Here is a 22,606-nt window from a genome sequence, read left to right on the forward strand (position 1 = left end):
TCACAATCCTACCCTGGCTGGTCCTGGCTGTCATTAGCCAGCTCATCCATCTTCCCCTCCTTGTGAACATGCCTGGGTGAAAGAAAGACGGACAAAAGATGCAGAAAAGCCTCTTTTCTCCTCTCCCCCAAATAATCCAGCTCTAATTCCTCAGGAGGGGCAGTTTTAGGGCAATTTAAACCAACATTATTATTGCTCAGGGCTCAACTACTTTGTAAATCCCAGCAGAAACTCAGGCTAGGGAGAAAATTGCTAGACTGTGTTTATCTGAAAACAATGACAACTAAATCCCCACCAATCAACATTCTATAAATCATCTCACTCCTGATTCTCAAAATATTCTAATTAAGCAAATTTTGTTTCCCTTCTAGGCAAACAATGTCCCAAATTAAGAACTAGAATACAAGCAGTCTGAATACATGTGACAGTGAGACATATTTCAAGGTCATCTTCACAGCCTCACGATGAGGCTTTGATGTCACCATTTGAAAAGCCTTGATTAAATTTAAATTGTTTGCTAGAAACATTTTGAGTTCAATCACTAAAACACAATGTAAACTTTTCTTTAAGGGAAAAAATTCTAATTTGCTTAATTTACAAATGTTGACTTGGTTAATTTGTACCCTTAATTCAGATCCTGTTCATATTGCCATATAGAGTTTTTATATCACTTCCAATAAAGCTACTGAAAATAAGACAACAAATGCTGGGCAGATACTGTTAACTGCTTCTGTTACACTGGTTCTCGTGTGTGTGTGTGTGTGTGTGTGTGTGTGTTGCATAAAAATATTTAGATAAGGTTAGAAAATAGTTAGCAGCAGAATTCTATTGCAAATTTACTTCTCACTGAAGCATCATGCTAATTTTATAATTTAAAGCCTTCTTCTGTTTATCTAGATGATACGATGTACGAAGTTATTTAGGAAATATTTCTCGGTCATTTCAAGACGGAGGGAAGTACAGTACCCCAATGAGAAGTCAGCATTCTGACTGGATAGTAATATGTTTTATCAAGAAAATTATAAGATTTGTGGATTGGGAAAAAGTCCAGATTTTATGAGAGAATTTTTACAGCTCGTCTGAAACAATTTTTGACTTGTGATAATGACTATAAATGTATTGTTTCTAATGTATCTGACATGGCTTCCCTTCTACCCCAGGAAAAAAAAAAGTCACATGTAGACTAAATGCAAATTAAGGTGATTTTTTTCAAGACAAAAGCAGTTTCAGCTACAGTATTTTATGTTAAGTTTCCCACTAAGCCTAATGTTCACTAAATGATCTGTGAAGGAACAGAATTTTTGTTTATTTGCTTGTTTTGCAATATGTCTTCCAATAGAAGGGCTGTCTCCTTTATTTACTTCAGAGAGGTAGGAATTTTTGCCAGTTCATGACTTTATGTGATAATGGAGGGGTAGCCATTTGGGTAAATTAAAATCCCTTCTATTTATGATGATGTTAATTGTTAAAGTCCTTTTTTTTTTTCAATTTCTTTTAGGATTAGCTTTAAGATGTGCTTCTCACACTTTTATTTGAATTTGAATCACCCGGGGGATCTGATTAAAATGCCAGTTTGATTCAGAATATCTGGGGTGGGGTTTCCTCGTGACTCTGATAGCCCAAGCACCACCACGTTTGAGATAACAGCAGCTTAGAGCAAGCACACTCAGGTTCCTTCAGCAGGTAGTACCGTGGGGAGGGGAAGGAGGAGAACGGGATGGAGGAATGTTTGGGCCTTTCCTGGGTAATCCTCATAGTCAGGGAAGGAAAAGAACTGTGACAGTACAAATATTCAAGTCCAACTTCCTCAAGGACTTTTTCCTTCAGTACTGAAAAAATTTCAGAGAAAATTGAAGGTTTTACATAATGTTTTCATTATGATTGCTGGTTTCAAACTTTGTTTAAAATGGAACAAAGATATAGACACTTACAAAGTAATACGAGTACCTATATGTTGAAGACTGTTTTTAAATATTTTTTCTGTTATGTTGTTCCCACAGAACTTAACAGCTATTCATTTTTAGTCACTCAAAACATTCAACGTAGTTTTCATAGACATAACCCTTTTCCATGCTCATGTTAATATATGTCTATCACTGCATGCATTAGAAAAATTAGTGCAATTGGTATAAGCTGATTTATAAATAATTGACATGACGAATATACATTCAGCATGGTTTTCTTAGAAATAACTTTTTTTGCAATCATATGTCATATATATGTACACATACTATTTACATCTATATACTTATGACTATACATACAGCTACACATCATAGTAATAAGTATACAACATATATCTGGGAACAAACAAAATTGACATGATAAATGTGTCTTGGATATAATAAACATTAACTCATTAATGCCAATCATCATTTGTCTTGTGCATATAACATACTTTGCAAAAAAATGGACAGCATGGATTAGTGTTTAAGCTGTGCTCATATAAGAGAGCTACTCATTAAAAACAAAAATGAGATAGCATGGAAAGACCATTTTAAACAAGGTGTTCAAGAAAAGCCTCTTTGAGTAAGTGATAAAGGTTGCAAACTAAGTAGAGAATCAACTAGCCATTCAAAACCTGGGGAAAGAGTGGGTAAGAGCAAAGGAAACTGTCCAAGACAAAGCCCAGAGCTGAAAATGAGATTTGTCAAATTCAAGAACATGAAGCCAGGCCCAAAGTAGTTGTAGCTAGCCAGGAGTCAGTGGGCCAATGGTAAGATGTGAGATTGGCGTAGGGAAGATCCAAATTACTTAGGGTTTTATATGATGTGGCAAGGATTTGGAATTTTATTCCAGGAGCAGTGTAAGCCATGAAGGGTTTTAAACAAGAGAATGACATGATCTGATTAAGGTTATTCATTCTTTCAAATGAGTATGTGGACAAATCAGTATTTCCACAAATTGCTATGTGGAAATTATATAATCTTTTTATTTAAATGTTTAGTTAATAATATATACAAATTAAAATACTCTGTTCTGTGCATACTATGTATATATATGTATATATACACACACACATATATGCATATGTGTTGATTCTAGAGCTGTTAGCATTTAATATTGCTTTGTATGAAATATATTTCTCATTTTATAAATCTATTTTTGAATAGGAAAATGTTAATATTTTGGTTTAATATTTATTAGTCATGCACATGATTTGTGGGAGAAAGGTAGTTATTTGGATTAGCAAACCAGGATTTTCTTTTGCCTGGTCTACATCATGGAAAGCTATAAATTAAAAAAAAAAATTCCATCTCTCTCTTTTTTAGTTTGTTCTGGGTTTTTGTTTGGTTTGTTGACTTTGCAGAAAAATACTGCTGAATCAGTTCCTTAACCATTTTTCTAGTTCACGTTTTTCAAAATGTCAATTGAATCTAATAGTTGTGTTTTTATAGTGTACAAGCAGGATTTGTAAATTTAATATATTACAAGGACTGGCAAGTAATCATGTGAATCAAACCTAATGTAATACACAGGGAGAGGCTGAGCCTGTGGCCAAATTGGAGAATATGTGCTGCACCTAAGTGCATTCAGATTAAATTGAGAACCTTAGACTCATCCAACAACACATACCTGCAGACTTCATTGATGCACAGGCTACAGATTTGGGGTTCATTGTCCATATTTAAAGCTTCTACAGAATAAAACTTTTGACAAACCTAGCCTGGGGGTGCAGGGGGATCGTGTGATTTTAGATTTCAGTAATGTAAATTATGTGTCTTAAAATAGAGGAGGATCTTTTTCTCTGCTTTCTAAGTGTAGAAAGATGAAATCATTTAGGTTATCAGATTACCTAAAGATAGGAAATATATTCTATTGACATATTATGTCTTGTGATGTTCTTAGTCCTTCTTAGTTATGTTGCTATATTAACATATGAACAAGAATATTTGGGATATAGAATATAATTTTAGGAATGTTAATGTACCAAGCAAGCCCAATATAGGCCTTTCCATAACATTAACTCAAACATACAATTTTTGATGTCTTATGTTTTGAATGTTATTAAAGTAAACCTTTTACAGGAGTGTCTAACCTGTGGCCCGCAGACCTCACGCAGCCCAGGATGGCTACGAATGCAGCCTAACACAATATCATAAATTAACTTAAAACATTATGAGATTTGTGGTTACACGTCACAGTGTATTTAACATGTGGCCCAAGACAACTCTTCTTCCAGTGTGGCCCAGAGACACCGAAAGGTTAGACACCCTACTTAAGATATAGAAAACCAGGAACAAAAGTTATAGAAGTTGTATCTTCTGTGGACTGTCCAGGGTTAAACACATTTATAGATTCCTAAATAGGTCGAAGTTGCTTCCTAATCAGATAGCAAGGTGAGGTAGGGGAACAATCCAAGGCTTACAGGTCCTACTAAGTGGCCCACAGATATTTACAGTAAATTATTTAAGAAATCAGTAATTGAGTAAGATAAAATTCTGATGAAAACAGCTAATTAGAGAAAATAATTTGGGATAGAATTGCTGGTTTCATTTCTTGATGCCCAAGAGATTATCGATTCTATTTTTGCGATGACACGTAAGTAACCAAATAGATACTTTTTGAATTGACCAATTTTTTAAGTGACCATCTTGTGACTCATGTGTTTGATTTCAAATGCCTGCATTTTATATATACTGAATCATATAATCAATTATGATTGAGAATGTGGTATATTTTATTCAAATTCCTTCATTATACTTACCTATCTTTGGGATCTACATCAAATCCTGGTTTTAAAGAGTTGTTATTAATCAGAACATCATTTGTTTATCAAGGCAAATACTTTACTATTTTATGTATGTAATAAACACCAGGTTTGTTATTTTTGACCTTGCTACCTCAGTGTCAGTTTTGATAAAATACATGCCTTTTACTGACAAATTATATACCTTGGTGACAAAAGAACAAGAAACATGCTAGTTTATTAGCTCATGGAAAAAGTAATTAGTGTTATGAAAAATTGTGAAGCCCAATTTCCAACCAATAAAATCTACTTTGTTTCAGGATGAAAAAAAGCACATTAAAATATTTAACAATCTAATTAAAGACCTGAAATATACATATATATATATATATATGAAACATAATAGCATATTGTATAGTACACTAATATCCTATACCATGAGTAATATTTAAATATATTTTTAAGTAATACATATATTAGTTTCCTTAAGTAATTCTTGACTATTGGGCATTCCTGCCAAGAGCCTGATGAGAAAAGCAAGCACCAACCAGAAGTCTGTCTAGAGATTAGCTGACACTATAAAGTGGGAGATGCTGACATATTCTTTTGGGAAGATGGAGATGTAACTGGTAATTCAGTTTCTCTCACAGTCGGCTGTTGCAGATAATTATCCTTAGACCTCATCAGACCTAAGAAAATGCCTGACACACCATCGGAAATTAGGTTCCATGTGTTTAGTTAATGCCCCATCACAGCATGAAAAAAACAAAAGCTTTGCAAGCTTTATTAATTTTATTTTTGCTTTCTTGCCATTAGAATTCTGAAAAATGTAGTTAGTTGAAGTCATATACAATCTCACTTGAATTTGCCTACCTTCACCTGAGATTCACATTGGCATATCTTACTGAATACCCCAAAATCAGTAGCCCTGAGGCATCATCAGACATTAAAACATATTTTGATGTTAATAATACAAGAGGGGAAGAACTAATGGGTGGACACTTACTAAATCTAATCATCATTCCTATTCCTGAGACACATGTACCGGCCAAGAGGTATTTGCAAATCAGTTTTACCCCACTACCTTTAACTATTATGAATTTGTCACTTCATTTGTAGTCTATACATATATAGATAATGCAGGATGCCAGGGTTGTAACCAACCAAAAATAAAGTATTTAAACAGGCTAATACTTGTAGCAGACACACATAGCTTATATTCTTAACTTTCTATACTCTCTACATGAATACTGGAAAAGGCAGACAGTATATTTGAGTAACTTATTTTATTAGGTTTACCAAAGTAAAGGAGATTGCTTCTATTTATCTATTTCTAATTTAACTTCTAATATAAATAGTTGTTACAGACAGCTCATTTGGTCTGTGTACAATCTAATTCCTTTGGGGAGAAATGTATGTGCTCTTAGTGGGACTTCTTTCCCCTTAAGGCTCAGTGATGTTTTGTCTTTTGTTCCCACCTGAGATTTTTGCCATAAAAAATACAGAAATGAGTGACAGTCTGTGTTAACAGTTCCTGGTCTATCAGAAGTGGGAATGGGGAATAGAAAGTAAAAGTACACATAGTGCATTGCAATACAAAAGTGCTGTCAGTAATGAAGAAACCTGTAAGGTGATCCCGGGATATAGAGGAGTGCTTGTGGTGAACAAAAATTAGTGTAATATCTGAATATTTACCAAGATGTTGCTACTGAAACCAACCATAGAACAACCTGTCTTTATAGTTATTTCAGTGGTGTAGCTAAAGATAATGGATCTAAGAAAGGGATTCCCATCCATTCCTGCAGTTTCTTTTGTCTTTTTTATTAAAAAAGTCCCCACGGATCTCTCTAGATCACTTGAATGAATTCATTAAAAATAAACATCAGATATCGTGCATTCTTTTTATTAAGTCCACATTAAACAGTGCAGAGATTTTACTACAACAAAGAGCTTAACATTTTAATGGTTTTCAGTTAAAGTCCTTCAGTGAAAGCTTTGGGATAAAGCAACTATAATTTCAAAGTAATCAAAGAAACTCTGTGAATGAGTATTATCCAAAACTAACACACCGGTAAAGGTTATCCCATCCAATCTAGGGGAAGCATACAGAAAACATGGGAAAATTAACAGTATGAACAATGAAAACAGAAAGAAAACAGGGAGCTGGAAACAACAGCACAGGGATGAAAACTTTGTAGACTGAATTACCCATTTCAGTTATAAAACCTTGCAAAGGGAAAATAAATCGACTTCCAAGTGTCAATTCTCCCCTTGTATTAAGTAAGATTTTTCCCTCTGTAACAGGGTATTAGGGTTTTTTCTTTTCTTCAGAGTAAGATCACCCGGATATCCAGGTGTTTGTGCTTCTGTTAAGTACTGCTCTATGATACACATGTCCACATCCTCAAGGCTTATACATAAATTAGGAAGTAGCTCTGATGGAAATGTGCTCAGCCTGACCTTTCTACTGATTTTTAACTGTCTCAGTGGCATGTATACTAAAACTAAACAGCTTTACAACTTAATAAAAAGTAATAACCACCAACTGAACAGAGAATTTAGGCCATAAGAATCTGCCTACCTACCTGGGCTTCAATTATTCTGATAAAATGGTAATAGACAAATAGATTTTAATGTAAGAAAACTAAATGGTATGTTAAATGTTGGTGAGACTAAGATTTTTAACTTCTGATTCTGGCTGATCAAATGGGTATCGTCTGTATATAAATGCTAGTTACCACACAAAGCTTTACTGCATGAAGCCCTTTACTTTTTATGAAAAGCTCAATGTGGTGCATAATGCATCTGCATATACTGGTTCCTAGACACCGATTTTAGGAAAGGATATGAGAAAATAATTCAGATTCAGATTTAGGACTTACAGACTACTGAGACATAGGAAGGTATGGAGTGAGATACTGAGTCTCATCAGAGCAGACTTAAATAACCTGGTTAATCCTAGAACTGTTCCAGTAAATCCAGCATATTCAGTTTGGGCCAGAATATTGCTGGCCTCTAATGGATAAGTGAAACATCACACTCAGATGCATACATAGCCTTAGAAAAACAATTCCAATACCATAACTGTACATTTATCCTGTTAAATCTAACATTTCAAAATAATTCCAAAACACTGAAACAATGCTTAACCTACTACAACATTCTACTGCCCCCAAACAGGATTGTGTACTTTACATGACTTACCAAAATATGTATCTTATATTTTGGAGGTAAACTTCTTTATTTTCTTATACAACCAAAAATCTTAAACTATGTTGGTACATTACCATTTTAAAGAGATCATCTTTTAGTCTTTATGTGCAGATTTTACATTGTTTTACTCAGTATTTTTTAGAAAGAAGTTAACATATTGCAGACACTTTTAATATTGCTGCATATTCTTTGTAATCTTATTTAGTATGATATAATCATTTTCAGAGTTATTTTTGTATATTTACAGTAAATTAAAGTGAACAGACCCACTCCTTCTTCCCCTTTCCTCCCCTCCCTAATTAAAAGTAAAAAGCAAAACAAAACAAACAAAAAATGAGATTAGGGTTTGGCAAGAGGGAAACCCTAATCGTTACACTGTGAGGCCAGCTTTTTGCATCCATTCTCTATGCTACAGAAAACTTTCTGGGATTACTGCCAAGTATTTCTAAAACCTCTTAAGAAGCTCCAGTAGATTTCTGGATTTGTTCCTTTAAAATCAAGATACTCTGCCTTTGCTCAGGAGGCAGCATGGCAATTTGATCAGCAGTCAGTTGAAGAACCTGCATGATCAAAGCTGCCTTTTCTTGATCCTGTGGAGTTACTTGGCTCTGCCCAGGACTAAAACTGCTAGGCTGACCTCCACCTTGCTTACCAGCCGCCTGCATTCCTCCTGCCTGCATTCCTCCTGCCTGCATGCTGGCTCCCTGCATGCTGGCTCCCTGCATGCTGGCTCCCTGCATGCCAGCTCCTTGCATGCCTGCTCCAGGATTTCCCACTCCTGAAATGCCTGGGACCTGCCTGGGTCCCTGAGGACCACCTGCCCCCATATTAATAGGACCAGGACCCTGCATTCCACTGGTCATAGGGCCTCTTGAACTGGGGCCAGGGCCTCGTATCTCCATTCCTCTTCCATCCATGCCTCTTGCTTCCATGCCTCTGGTTTCCATCGCACAGGTCTCCATCCCTCTTCTCTCCATCACTCGTGTCTCTAAGACCTCAGTTTCCATAGCTCTGGTCTCCATCCCTCGAGAGTCTCTACCACCTCTACCATCCAGAGGGAGACCCCTTTGATCCATCATGGGTCCTCTTGGCTCTCCAATTAGCATTCTGGGATCGCCTAATGGCCCTCCCCTCATCTCGTGTGAGGAAGGGCCACGGCTGTCATGACCAGGGGCATGGTGCATAGGAGGACCCTGATGAGGTGGGCCAAGATAACCTCTGGGTTCCACTTCTCCAGTGACTGAAAGCAAAGTCCCTCCACGTGGGTCATTTGGAGCATCTCCCAACAGTCCTCGGGGAGGCAGTCCACCAGCAGTCATGGGTCCACGAGGCATAGGTGCTCTAGGATCCGACATCTGCAACTGTCCCCGCTCTAAAGGTACCGGACCAACACCTGGCATTCCAACTTGGGGCTGCATAGCTCCACCAGGAGTTAAGGAGCCAGGACCAGGGCCAGGACCAGCAGCTGGTATGGGTCCCGGGGCCGGAATTCCACCCTGAATAGGGGTCTGCATCAGTGGAGGAATGTCTTTCACAGGTCTTCTAGCCAAATGCTGAGGCTGAGGTGCTGAAGGATTCTGTTGGTTCAGCAAAACATTAGGTCCTGCGCAGAGCCCAGGGCCAGGGCCAGGGCCAGGGCCAGGGGCAGAGACGGGGCCAGGGACGGGGCCAGAGACAGGCTGCGATTTGCCTGGGATCAGTGGCGTTACATGTATTTTGCGATGCAGAATTTTCAGAGCAATCTCTGGATCCATAATTCTCATCACTACTTGTGCCTGCAACAGCGCATAAGCCAGCTGAGGGTTTTGCAGTAACATGTTTCGAGCTTCCTGGTGGCTGTTTTGAACACAGAGCTTCATCTGTTTCATGAGCTCAAACATCTGCTCCGGGGGGAGACTAGCGACTGCTCTGGTGATTGACTCAGGGGCATCCTCCGGGTCGATGGGGTCCCCATATGGTGAGTCAATGATGGGCGCTGCAGGCCCTAGGCTCTTTAACTCCTCCTTGTTCTTTTCACTGGCAGCATTGTCCACCCGCAGCGCTCTGCCACTGAACTCCCGCCCATTCAGGTTACGCATGGCACTCAGCGCAGTCTCCTGGTCCTGGTACTCGCAGAAGCCATAACCCTTGGGTTTTCCCGTCTCTCTATCGTATACTAGCCGGAAACTCACAACAGAACCAACCTCCGAAAAAATGTCCTTTAACTGCTCCTCAGTTGCCTCATATGGAATGTTCCCCACGAACACGGAACGCAGTGATCGATCCATTGCCGGGTCTCTCACCGCCAAACTCGACATGATTCCGGTCGTGCACACGGCGGCTGCGAGCGAGCGGATTCTCCTGAGCCGTTCTCCTCAGACCTACACTTCCGCTGAGCAACGGAAGCGGCTTTCCAATTCCGGGCAGAAACCTCAAAAAGTCCACTTCAATAGTTCCGCCTATGTATGGAATCTGCACTATACGTTCCACTGTATTAGCTAATTATTTCTGTTCCTCATTCTAACGTGATTCTCTCCACTGCTTCTTACCTAGATGCATGATTATTTTATCGTCTCTTATTCCGCAGACTTCATTGGTGCGGCACTATGTTCCGCCAGTAAGAGCTTCCGGCTCATTAACCTCAGTAAAGATGGCCGCATAGGCCTCACCATGGTAACGAGGGGAAGCTGTCCCCTCCCCTTGACGTCAAGTACGTTTTACCTTCCTTGTGCCCTGGCGGGGAAACCGCCAAACGAAAGCTGATTAAGGCAGCTTGTTCTGAATTCTGATACAGGTATTTTCACAGAGCAGTTAGTTTCCTGTAACCTTTATGAAAGTGTAGTCGTTTCAAAGTAGATTTGGGAAATGTTCCTTTAAATACAAAAGTAATAGCTCCATTTTAGGAAAACATTACTGCCGAGAAATAAACACAAAGTGTGCCAGCTCTATCCCCGCCCCCATCTTAACCCTTAGGACAACCGCTGTTGATAAGTACCAGGCACTCCGAAGTTTTTCTCCGTGCGCGCAGTTAGCAGTCAGCTGTTGATAATATTACTTTTTTCTTTAATCGATATTACTAGTAATGACTCATAAGTCATATTTATGGCTGCAGAGTGTGAATTAAACTTATTTAATTATCCTTATATTGTAGGCGTTTATATTTATTCTGATTTTTAAAAGCTGATGCAACCCTCTTTTATGAGCCGAAGGGCAGACTAGTTATTTCTATTCTGCTGGAAGTTTTGATGGGGGAAGTTGAGTATACATAGTGGTGTGTGGTCTTCCCTTCCCTCCCTCCCCCATCCCCACCCCCCACCTCACAGACAGACTACAGAACTGAAGGTAGAGATGGCAAGGTAGTTTGCTAAGCAGAGAGTCAATGGCAAAGCCAGAATTTTTACCCAGGTGTGGTCTGTCATAGCTCCAGAGCTGCACTTGCCCCATGCGATAGCCACTAGCCACCTGTAGCTCTCGAGTACTCCAAATGTGGATAGCTTGATTGAGAAATTGAACTTTTTATTTTTATTAATGTAAACATAAAACTAATATTTAGTTAGGCTACCAGAAAACTTTTCAGTATGTTTGAAACAACTTGGCTATATGTATAAGTCAGTTCTCCATCCCTTTATTATTTTATCTACTTGGCTACTTCAATCAGTAAATTTTATTCACTCTAAACAAAAATCAAGTATTTCCAGTTAAAATTTAACATTTAATTTAGATGTTCTATACGTGTAAAATACTTGCAAGGTTTTGAAGACAGTATAAGAAATGTAAAATCTTACTAATTTTATATTGCTTACATGTTGAAGTGATAGTGATATTTTAATATGTAAGTTTAAACAAAATATCTAACATTATGCATTTTACTTTTAAAAGTATGGTTACTTGGGAAAATGAAAATTACATATATGGATTATGTCTATGGCCCACACTGCTCCAGAGGCTGAGTCTTAACTCCACATTTTAGTCTACATATGATTTTTGCAGGGATTATGAAGCTTTAAGTTTCATCAAAAATTGTGTTATCTTGGGTGTGTGTCATAGCTTAATGCATAGATCTGAAATGACTATGAGGGTTTTGCTGCAGATAAGACAAAGCCTCCATTTATCATCAAATGTTTTCATTGTTTTTTTAAAACAGGCTTGCACATAGTTATTTACTCCAGACACATGATTAACTGATATATGCAAATGAGGAGGTTTATTTATATCACCTAATAAAATCTTCTTCTCTGTCCAAAGAAACAGAATAGTGCTTGCTAGTAATATTTTTCCCTCAGGTTCTTTCGCTGGAGGCAGACAGGAGTGAACAGAGTTGAGAAAGGGATCATTTGGGAAAACTAAAAACTAGTTAATTTGTGTTTTCTCCCTACCGTCTCTTTACAGAGAGAAGCCATGGCTTTTTTTACACACATTCTATAAGAACAACTTAGACTTCAGTAATTGTGTATATGTTAAATGTAGTAATTATGAGGATGGTAATATGCTATTAGAACAAATTACAAAGTTTATAAAAATGTGCAAGCTTGTCTGGTGGTTTCTTTACTGCTGCTGCTGCTAGTCCCTACCCCAGCGGGCCTCACACTTTAGCATTGCATCAGAACCACCAGGAGGCATGGCTTAAGTCAGGTTGGTGGGTCTCTTCTCCTGTCCTGCCCAGTTATGATGCCGAATTTCTGAAGTGAGAGCGGAGAATTTGTATTTCTAAGAAGTTTCCAGGTGATGCTGAGGCCACTGGTCTGGAGACCAAACTTTAAGAATCATTGCTCTAAACAAAGGGACTTGAAGTGTTTGCTTTTTTAAAAAAAATAGTTTATTTAATAAAAAATAAAATCATGAAAGTTTATTTTTAACTGTGTTTTTTTCATTACCAGTTATCACCCTTCTATCTTTTTCCACCTCCACCCACCCCCTTCTGCCTTTGTTTGTTTGTTTGTTTGTTTGTTTTCCATTTGTATTGGACCAAACTAAATTTAGTAAACTCTGTTATAAAGTATGAGATGGAGATGAATGTTCTTGAAAAAATTATTGATACTTTAATGCTGACCTACTACAGCTTGTACATACTGATTCCACACTGACTATACCCTGGGCTCAAAGGGTAGCTGAGGAACTCTGGGGGCGCACAGGGGAGAAAGCACGACAATAAGAATGTGCTTTTGGTCACAGATCTTTCATGTCCTCTTTAGTCCCCTTATTCCAAACAAGAAGAGTGATTTCATATGGTTCCCTTCATAGAGGACTATACAAGGTATCTTGCACACATAGGGACTCATTTTTTCAATAAATGAAAATATCAGCTGTACTAAGAGTAGTTTTTAAACAAACACACTAGGGCATGTGGCCAAATGGAGGCTGTCCTTGAAACTGATCAGCTTCAGCAACGGTATACTTAATGAATGTAGGCCTCCATTGTTCAAAATGATTTTTAAACTCCTACTCTGAAATTGTTTGAGGGCTCATGTATAAGTCATACTAGAGAACTGGTGTCCTAACTTTCTGACCACATTGGCCAGCATATATTAAATACTCCCAAACATCAAACTTTATATCAGAATATAAGTATTCTGTAAAAGTCAGTGCTATTAAAAATGATTCACCATAGAATAATGGACAAGCTCCAAAGAGAGGTACTAAAAATATTTCTAGTTATGACTGGCATTTTTTGAAAGAAGTACATGGGACCTTCAAGGAATAGATCAAAATACACTCCTCCACAAAGTTCTACTTAATCTCACTTCTCCTTTCCAAAGATTGGAAGTTCATTTTCCTTTGGATATAAACTACTCCATATCTATCCCTTTCTAATGAGAGTAATTCCTCTATCTTTTAGTAGAATTGCGATTTTCTTTCTAAACTATAGCATCAGTCAAGGAAAGAGCTGGGTTTGTTTTGTTAACAAAGTGCCTTTTATTTATTATTTTGTCCCAAAATATTTATTCTAGGCACTGGCAATACAGCAGTGAAAGAGACATTCCACCAGGACTTAAAGAACCTCTTTAAGTGTCATTCCTGGACCAGTGGCATGAGCATCATCAGTTGCAGAACTTGGGGCCTTACTCCAAACCTGCTGAACCCACACTCTTGGGTGGGAGGGGCGGTGGTGGTGTGTGTGACAGTGTATGCATGTGCAAACTGCAAGTTGTTTTACCAAGATTTCCAGGTGATTCTGACACAGGATAAAGTTTAAGAATCATTGAACTAAAGGGAGACAACTCAGATAGATGATAGATACTTTGTCTTCTTCACCTCTATATCTTCAGCATGTAGGCCAAAACTTAGCACAGGTGGGTGCTCATTATATAGAGCTTGGCAGAAGTAAGGCCTGCTTGAGTGTGGTTGGTAGGGTAATAATATGGATATAATGATTTATAATTTTAATTTGAACATTTTACCTAAAATTTCATGTGGTATGCTTGAGTGTGGTATTGTTATGTTACAGAATGACATGCTTATAATTTTGTAATGAAATATTTTATAATAAAAAAGGGGCATTATTTGTACTGGACCCTGTATGTTAAATGAATGATTTGAAACTGCCTTAAGAGTCGACTAATTCACCAACCCTTTATTTTACATAAGAGGGTTAAATAACATGTAGCATTAAATAATGTGCCCTAAATCAGAATGGGGACCTGTTGCCAGAGCTCTTGTCTTATATTCCTAGGTCACTGATAGTTGTTCCATGTTGTTACTTGATAAAATATATACAAAGTATTAGGGATGCAAGAGGGTGTTAAGGTCTAGATCATCAAAGACATCTTCCTGATGAGGCTGGGATTTAAGGGATGGGTTATAATCCAGTGTATATATATAATATGTGTGTGTGTGTGTGTGTGTGTGTGTATAAACAGAAGATGAAGAAAATAAGCCAAGAGCTAGAAATAACCAAGGCATAAAATTGGAAATCAGTGTTTTTGATACCCTTAGAGAAAACCCACACAGAGGTGTGATTAAAGATTTTCTTTGGGACAAATTATAAAAAGGTTTTGAAGTTCAGATTCATGAATCTTAATAATATGAGGGTCAGTAGGTTTTTCATCTTTTAAAACATGGATAATGATGGCAGAGGTCTGAGAACACCAATCTTATATCCCTCAGTGATAGCTTTTGCGCCTAGACCACTCTTAAACATCTTCTATAATGTGGCCTCATTCTCACTAACACTACCTCATATAGTCTCCTTTGGCCAAATTGTACCACTTATTTTTCATGTTTTATACATGATTTGTGCTTTTGCTCATACTATTTTTTGGTTGGGGATTTTTTTCTTTGTTTTTCTCTCGTTCTCCCTCACATAAGTATATAAATTCTTCTGTCCTGTGTTCACCTCAAAAGACTTTCCTTTGAAAGCAGGGTATTGATTTGGCCTCCATTATTTTCTCTCTCATGTTAGAGGTGCCAATATTCTTGTGCTGTTAGCACTTAAGCATAGAACCCATATCTGATTTATATTTTTCATATTGCTTAATCCAGTGCCTTTAATACTGTAAGCACTCAATAAATACTTTAAAATTAATCCATGATCCTCTTATACCAAATTATATATGTTCAGCGAATGGTAATATGATGCTTTCAGCTTACAAAGCACTTTCCGTTGAGTCCCACATCTGGACTTGACAACAACCCCATGAGGTACATACCATTTTTTCCTAATTTTAAAAAAGTAGGAACTTAAGAGAGCTGTTACCTAGAAATTTACCAAACAACTGACTCACTCAAAACACATAATACTATTCATAATTTCTGACAACTCAATATGAAGGTGGCCTCATAAATGCTTTATAAGATACAATATTTTGTTTAATACTTTCAAGAACCCTTCTGAGATTAGCACTCATGGTGTCTGAATTTACAGCTAAAGAAATATAGAAGCACAGAGATGTTAAATAATTTGCCCATTTTAACTGGTAGAAGCAGGATTTTAACACACATGATTTGACTCTAAGAACTCAAGCTCTTAAATTATTTCATTAAATTACTTTTCCAAGGATACATAGCGAGCAAGTGCCAGAGATACAGCCTGAAGCCAGGTCTTTTGAGTTTAAACTTCCCATTTCACAACTGGTGCAGCAATCACAGGTTACGGAGGATTGGATGCAATCCCCTGGGCCTTTCTCCTGATTGTCTGTGAGAGTAACTAATTGCACTTTTGACATCACAATCAGTGCTGTAGCAACAGATGAACTATTAGATATAAAGACTGTAGCAATTTTTTAAATGTGCTTTTTCAGTTTGGAGGGCTGTAGTTAAATATCAAATAAGAATTAAAAAAAAAACACCCAGTTTAGATAGGTTTTTTCCATGAAATGAAAGCCCAAATTTCTCATATCCTAAATGAGGTTGATTCATGACATTTTTCAGAATTAAAAAAAAATGTATTTAACATGAAACAACATGCAGAGGAATAAACAGTAGATTTCATTTACTTAGACATTAGAAGTATGGCTTTTATTGGCAAGAGGAAGATTTCATGGATTTGGGAATGTGCCGCTTCAGGACAAGAGATTGGAGAAAGCTAAACGCCCTCTCTGGAAGGACTGAGTAGTTAACCCCATTTTTAAATAGATGAAAAAAATGAGGCCCAGGAAAACAAGGGACATTGACTAGAGGCAGGTGCCTAGTTATTGGCCTAGATCGTAATGGGATCTGGATCTTCAGACTTTCCACCAAACTGTGCTCCCAACACTGAGAGGCAGTGGAGGGAAGGGGTTAGAACACACTTTAATTATAGAGAAACTTGTGTTGGCTGCTTAGTTCAAGTAACTGGGTAGCCTTGGACAATTCTGTATGCTTTCATTTTTGCATCATTTAAATGGGAATAATGTCACCTATATTGATTGCTGGATGGAACACAAGGTACATTTTTATCATTACTTATTTTGTGCAGAACTTATTTATTTACAGCTGTTATATGGAATTAACAGTAGTAGATGAAGCAGCATCTGAAGTGGAAGACCCAAATTTTAGTTTAATGCTACTTATTTTTTGTTTATATCTCCATTTTTATCTTTAAGAGGGTTGAAGTAAGTAAACTAATGGTCTATTTTCAGAATCTATCACTTTAAAAACTGTATAGACGCAACCTTGGATAGAATTGCCATTTTAACTTACAGTAGATTTACAGTTGAACATGGATAATTTCATACTCTGCCCCATTAGATACTTCAGTGAGAATTTTACTGATCATTTTGGTGCTCATTACGGTTTTATACTAAATAATGAAATGTACTTTTCAAATATTTAGTGGCTGCATTTCCGTTTACTCATTTTTTATTAAAAGGGCCTGCCTGAACTTTGACTCTGAAGGATCCAGAGTGCTTCTACCAAAGTGCATTGGTTTGGCACACAGCTTCCCTTTGTGAGCACAAGTTCAGCATGTCACTAGGACTACTACTTGGGAGTGTGCACTGGCAGACACGGGCCATCTGTTCAGACATGCAAAAGCATAACTAATTGGACAAGAAGCAGAGCTCCCTTGTTCTTGTGCCAGGTTGTCACCTGAAGGAACCCAGAAGAAGGAAGCATCCTCTTAAACTGTGAAAAAGTACAAGTCCCGGAACTGGGTCTTGAAGAAAAACATTCTTTATGTTTAAGATGAACAACTCATGATTCTTTTTTTCTGAGATCATAAAAATCCAATATCCAACATCGGAGGAATGTCCAAACTGCTGTTCACTTCAGAAGTTAGGCTGGTATCTCTCTCTGAGGCTCACTCAGCCTGTAGAATGAGCCTTTATTTGTACCAAGTTACAGGAAAGAGGACTTCCTGAAATTCGACTGAGGGCTCAGATTGTTAGAAGCAGCAACAAAACACGACAGTGTGACAGAATGTATTTTGAATTCATTATCACATTTGAAGGATCCTTGAGAAACATCAGAGTGCCATTGCAAATTTGCCTCAAAACAAATTCCCAGAGTCAACAATTAGATAAAAATATGAAATCCAGGGTTTATAGGAATTTAGTAGCTAGTACTTTTTGGTACAAGTACAGAAAACAACTCCAACCATGGTGAACAAAAGGGGTGGTGGTGGTATGTTAATGGTATGGTTGCCCCCCCTTACACAGGGGGGTATGTTCCAAGACCTTCAGTGAATGCCTAAAGCCACAGATAGTAGAGAACCCGATATATACTATGTATACCCTATACATACCCGTAATAAAGTTTATGAATTAAGCGCAGTAGATTAACAAGAATAACTAATAATACAGTAGAAAAATTATTAGCAATATACTATAGTAAGTTAAATGAAGGTAATCTTTCAAAACCCCCTTGTACTTCATACTCACCCATCCTGTGAAGATGTGAGATGACACAGTGCTCACCTGATGAGATGACATGGGAATGATGTGGGCATTGTGACAGAGTCACATTACACTAAGGGTTACTTGAAATCAAGTACTGAAATAACAGGACCTTCTATTTGGTAACCCAGACAGCAGCCGAGTGACTACTGGGCCGTGGGGGTGGGGAGAGCAGGTACCATGTGGACACAGCGGACGAGGGATGAGCGATGTTATGGGAGGGACAGAATGGAACAATGGGAGATGACATCATGCTACTCGGTCCTGGGCAGGATGAAACACTGAGGATAGTTTATTTTTGAAAATTTCCACTCACGATTCTTGGACCACGATGGATCTTGGGTAACTGAAACTATGGAAAGCAAAACTGCCGATTAGGGGAAACTACAGTTCTCTGTTACCTCTCAGAGCCTACAGGCCGAGGGGCAGTCTGTCCAGGTTGCCACAACAAAATACCATAGACTGGGTGACTTCAGCAACCCAAATGCGTGTTCTTACAGTTCTGGAAGCTGGAGGTCGAAGGCCAAGGTGCCAGCAGCATGTTTGCTTCTCCTGAGGCCTCTCTCCTTGGCTTGCAGATGGCCACCTTCCAGCTGTGCGCTCACAGGACCTTTCTTTTCTGTGTGCAAATCTCATATAAAAATATTGATAATTCTGTTCCTGACAATTTAATGACACAAAAAAGTAACAATTCTCTTTATTATCATCTTCACCATTATCATTTGACATTTACCTTGAAATAGCTGCCTATACATCTCTCAGAGCAGTATAATGAGAGAATTTCCTCTGGCTCAGCTCCAGGTGTTTGCCAGTTCCCTCCTGGCTCGGGGAACAAAGCCACTGCCTGCAGGGAAACAGGGAAGTACAAGTGACCTGTTCCTCTGGAGCTCCGCCTTTTGTTAGCCTGGAAAGTGGAATTGTGGTGTTAGTTGACAGCCCATGAGGGGTCCAGAAAAGAGAAGCTGATGCCTGCAGGGAGAATAAAGAAAGTGCAGAAGTTTCCTGGCCAGTGTAATGGTCTGGGGTTTGCTGCCAAGGCCTCCAGCGTGAGCGACTGCTGCAGGCATTTCATTGTCACTGAACGTGGGAGGCCAGGCTCTAAGGGTCCTTCCGAGAACAGATGTCTGCAGGTGGGGAGGAGGCGGGGGAAGGCAAGAAGGAAACTTACCCACTCCAGGTCAGCATGGGCCTGAAAACACTTAGGAATACTATTATTATCAACTAAAATGGACTTAGCTCCTGTTTTGTAAATATTTACTGAGGATGGGCTGTGTGGAAGGTAGGCACGGAGTTTGACAATGTGAGGGTTTAAATATGAACTGAAATGCCACTCCTGCTTTCAGTAGAACTTCTCACGGAAAACTTTGAAGGGCTTTTCTGCTGAACTTTTACTAAGTATTTATGGTGCCCAGATTCCAATGTATGCTAGAATAGCTGTGCCTGAAAGGTATTTCCTTTCTGTCAGGCAGGATGGAGAATACAGTATTTGAGCAAACAGTTTGCAAATGCATTTCTGATTTCTTTGAATTCCTGAGAGGTATATAGAAAATGAAAATATAATTGCTGTATACCCAATGATGCTCTTGCTGAGGTTGAAGATAAAAAGGAATTTTTTTCCTCTGTATTACTAAGAAAATGACTGTTATTTCTCTTTACCATGCTAGGTTCTATTTACCTATATACACATCCATATACATGGAGGACAGAGGATATTAATTATAACTGCATTTGTAACACAGAGGGTGGAGTCCAGGGATCTCAACTGCTTGTTCAGATAAGCCAAAAAAACAAAGAAAGGACCAGATGGAGCAGACACAGCCTTTATTACTGACATTGCAGGGAGCACTGACAGTGGCCCATCGGAGAAGCAGCATTGCAGCTCTCTGATTCGGACATGTGTTTTAAGGGGTCCCAGACAAAGGGGCACGTGTTTTTGTGTGACCCTAAACTACATGACCTCAGTGTGCACGTGCAGAGAGAAAGGTCAAGAAGCAGTCACAGGACAAGAAGCTGCTCCAAAAAGGAGATGAGGGAGTTACAATCCATTTCGAAAGCAATACACATTCGTCTGGCCAGGGGCCTTCCAGACAACCTTCTATTACACGGGTCGAAAGAGCCGTGTCCAGAACCACCCCACAGCATTTCTGACAGTCCCTCAGATTCCTCTCCATCTAGAAGTGAAGCATGAGGGCAAAGCCTTTCTCCTTGCCAGCTATGGGTAGTATGTCATTGCCAGCTATTGATTCAAGAGCAGCTTACTTTAATCTTACAACAAAGCATGAGTTCTTGAGAAGAGCATGAATAAAATACAATCAAGTTTATGGCTTAAATTAAACATTTTAACTAAATTCAAATATTAGTTTTACTTTGAACAAATGATACAAATATCAGTTTACCTTTGACTGTCATCTAACCAGGGACAGCTGAGTTAAGCCTCTGCTGCTGCCGTGATACTTTGTCCTGTTTCGTGGGGCTCAGTAACTAGTGATTTAAGACTCTGCTTCATAAGATGACTTTTCTGTTGACATACTTTCTCCCCCAATTTTTTTTCTCTCTCCTATTTCTGTAGTCGGTGTCTCCTATGTCCATTACTTTCTGACCTTCTTTTACCCAAAGTTTAAGTGTGTCTGTTTGGATGGTCTAGGTGGAGAGGAGTTCTGTGCACCACAGGAAACAAAATGAAGCCTTCTTGCCTTTGGTCCCTGTCCTGACGGCCGCAAGGCCCTCCTGACAGCTCACCTCAACACTGTAGCATTTTTTTGTCTACTTCCTTTAAAAGACATCAGCACTTTTTTCTTCCTGTAGGAGGTAGCCGTCAGTAATTGTGGGTGGATGAGTGAGAAAGCAGATGGGATGGATTGTTAGAAAAGCTAAATTGGGGGAGAGTGTTTGAGTTGTGAGCGAAGACAGAAGTAAACATTTTAATGACTAGATCCAGAATGGCACAGATTGCAATACATGAATAGAACAATGGATTTATATTCGTTTCTTCTTTCCTCTCTAAATAGTTTTTCCACCTGTATCTATGCATTCTTGTCAAATGTTAATGCTTTTCGCAGTATTATTTGGAAAATAAAGGGTTTAAAATCATTTTACAACTCTGTGAGTGCTTTAGTATAAATGTAGACTCTAACGTAGTACTTAATATTCATCCCTACAACCTAAAAGTGAACCATTTCAGTCTAAGGTATTATTATTACAGCTACAATGCATGCACTGTACTAAGTGCTTCATACATAATCACTCTTTCAATCTTCACAAAAAGTTAATGAGGGCTTTTTGATGCATGAGGAAACTGAGGCACAAATGGGCGAGATAATTTGCTCAAGACTTTATAGCAAGTAAGAGACAGGATGACTTCAGGCAATCTCAGGGAAATAGTTTATTCCTGAAAGTTGGAACTTATTTTTCTAAAGTTAGAATAAATCTTTAATTCCCCCCAAGGAAAAACATATTGTGTTAATTTCTCCACCAGCCACGTTTTCTAACTTTTCTTGCCTTGTCAGCTCCCTGTCAGTTTTGTAAAGAAATGCAGCACAAAACTCACAGGAAAAAACTGTGAAATCTATAACCGCTTGACAGGATATTGAAAAATCCTCACAAAGGCTTATTTTGTCATTTATTGTGTGGCACTAAAACAGGCTGCCAGCTGTCCAGGTGATTTAATAGACACCACTTAGCTAATATATTATTTTGCCAAGCAAATTCATTGTGCTATATATACTCTTTTCTAATCTTTTGTGGCTGCTTACTTATAAAAACAGAGTGCCTGGAAACTCTAAATTATTTCACAGAGTGGAAAAGTAAAACAGAGACGGCTATTAATTTAAACTGTTTCCCATTGAAACTGTCCATCTGAAGAAAGAAATTTATGTGAGGTAAGATATATATGAGTCTTTGGTAAATAGAACACTTAAAGTGGTACATTTCATGTTTGGAAGTTCAAAAACTATTCTTTATCAATAGGGCATTAAAGGAGAATGTTTTCTAGCTTTAAAGCTAGGATGACGAATATCAGAGTGTTTTTGCAGACCTTAAAGCACTCTTCACGCCTGGAGTGCCTGCAGGTTGGTGCAGTGATTGTGTGTGGCACATTAGTATTGGGGCAGACTCATATTTGCACAGTGCAGCAGTGTTTTACAGCTTCCAGTGTCTCTTTAGAAAGAGATATCTGGAGCTTATTCAGAATTCCAAATGTTATTTAGATTCTGAAAGAGAGCCACGTAAATTCAGTAGGCTGGTGAACAGTGCTGTTTTTATTTCGTACATGTATATGGTGCTCCTCATAATGGATGCGCAGAGAAGAGTGGCCACAAACTCCATGCATACCCTATGGCAGAAGCATGAGTCAGCCTCCCGCAGTGACCCTCAGTCAGCTGGAAGACTAAGGCACATTTAGGACAAACGAGAGTGG

General features: G+C 38.4%; 2 protein-coding genes across 4 annotated transcripts in view; one reads left to right on the forward strand and one right to left on the reverse strand.

Moving 5' to 3' along the window:
- The window catches only part of PRKG1 (protein kinase cGMP-dependent 1), a 1,343,317-nt gene that overhangs the window by 811,548 nt on the left and 509,163 nt on the right, over positions 1-22,606 (forward strand). The gene's annotated exons all lie outside the window — the stretch shown is intronic.
- CSTF2T (cleavage stimulation factor subunit 2 tau variant) lies at positions 6,578-10,280 on the reverse strand. Its single transcript, XM_037155827.2, has one exon. The coding sequence runs from the start codon at positions 10,198-10,200 to the stop codon at positions 8,359-8,361; it is 1,842 nt and encodes a 613-aa protein (XP_037011722.2). The 5' UTR covers positions 10,201-10,280; the 3' UTR covers positions 6,578-8,358.

This window comes from Artibeus jamaicensis, unplaced genomic scaffold, assembly GCF_021234435.1.
Source record: "Artibeus jamaicensis isolate MK-2021 breed Jamaican fruit bat unplaced genomic scaffold, CSHL_Jam_final contig_332, whole genome shotgun sequence".
NCBI classification, from domain to species: Eukaryota; Metazoa; Chordata; class Mammalia; order Chiroptera; family Phyllostomidae; genus Artibeus; species Artibeus jamaicensis.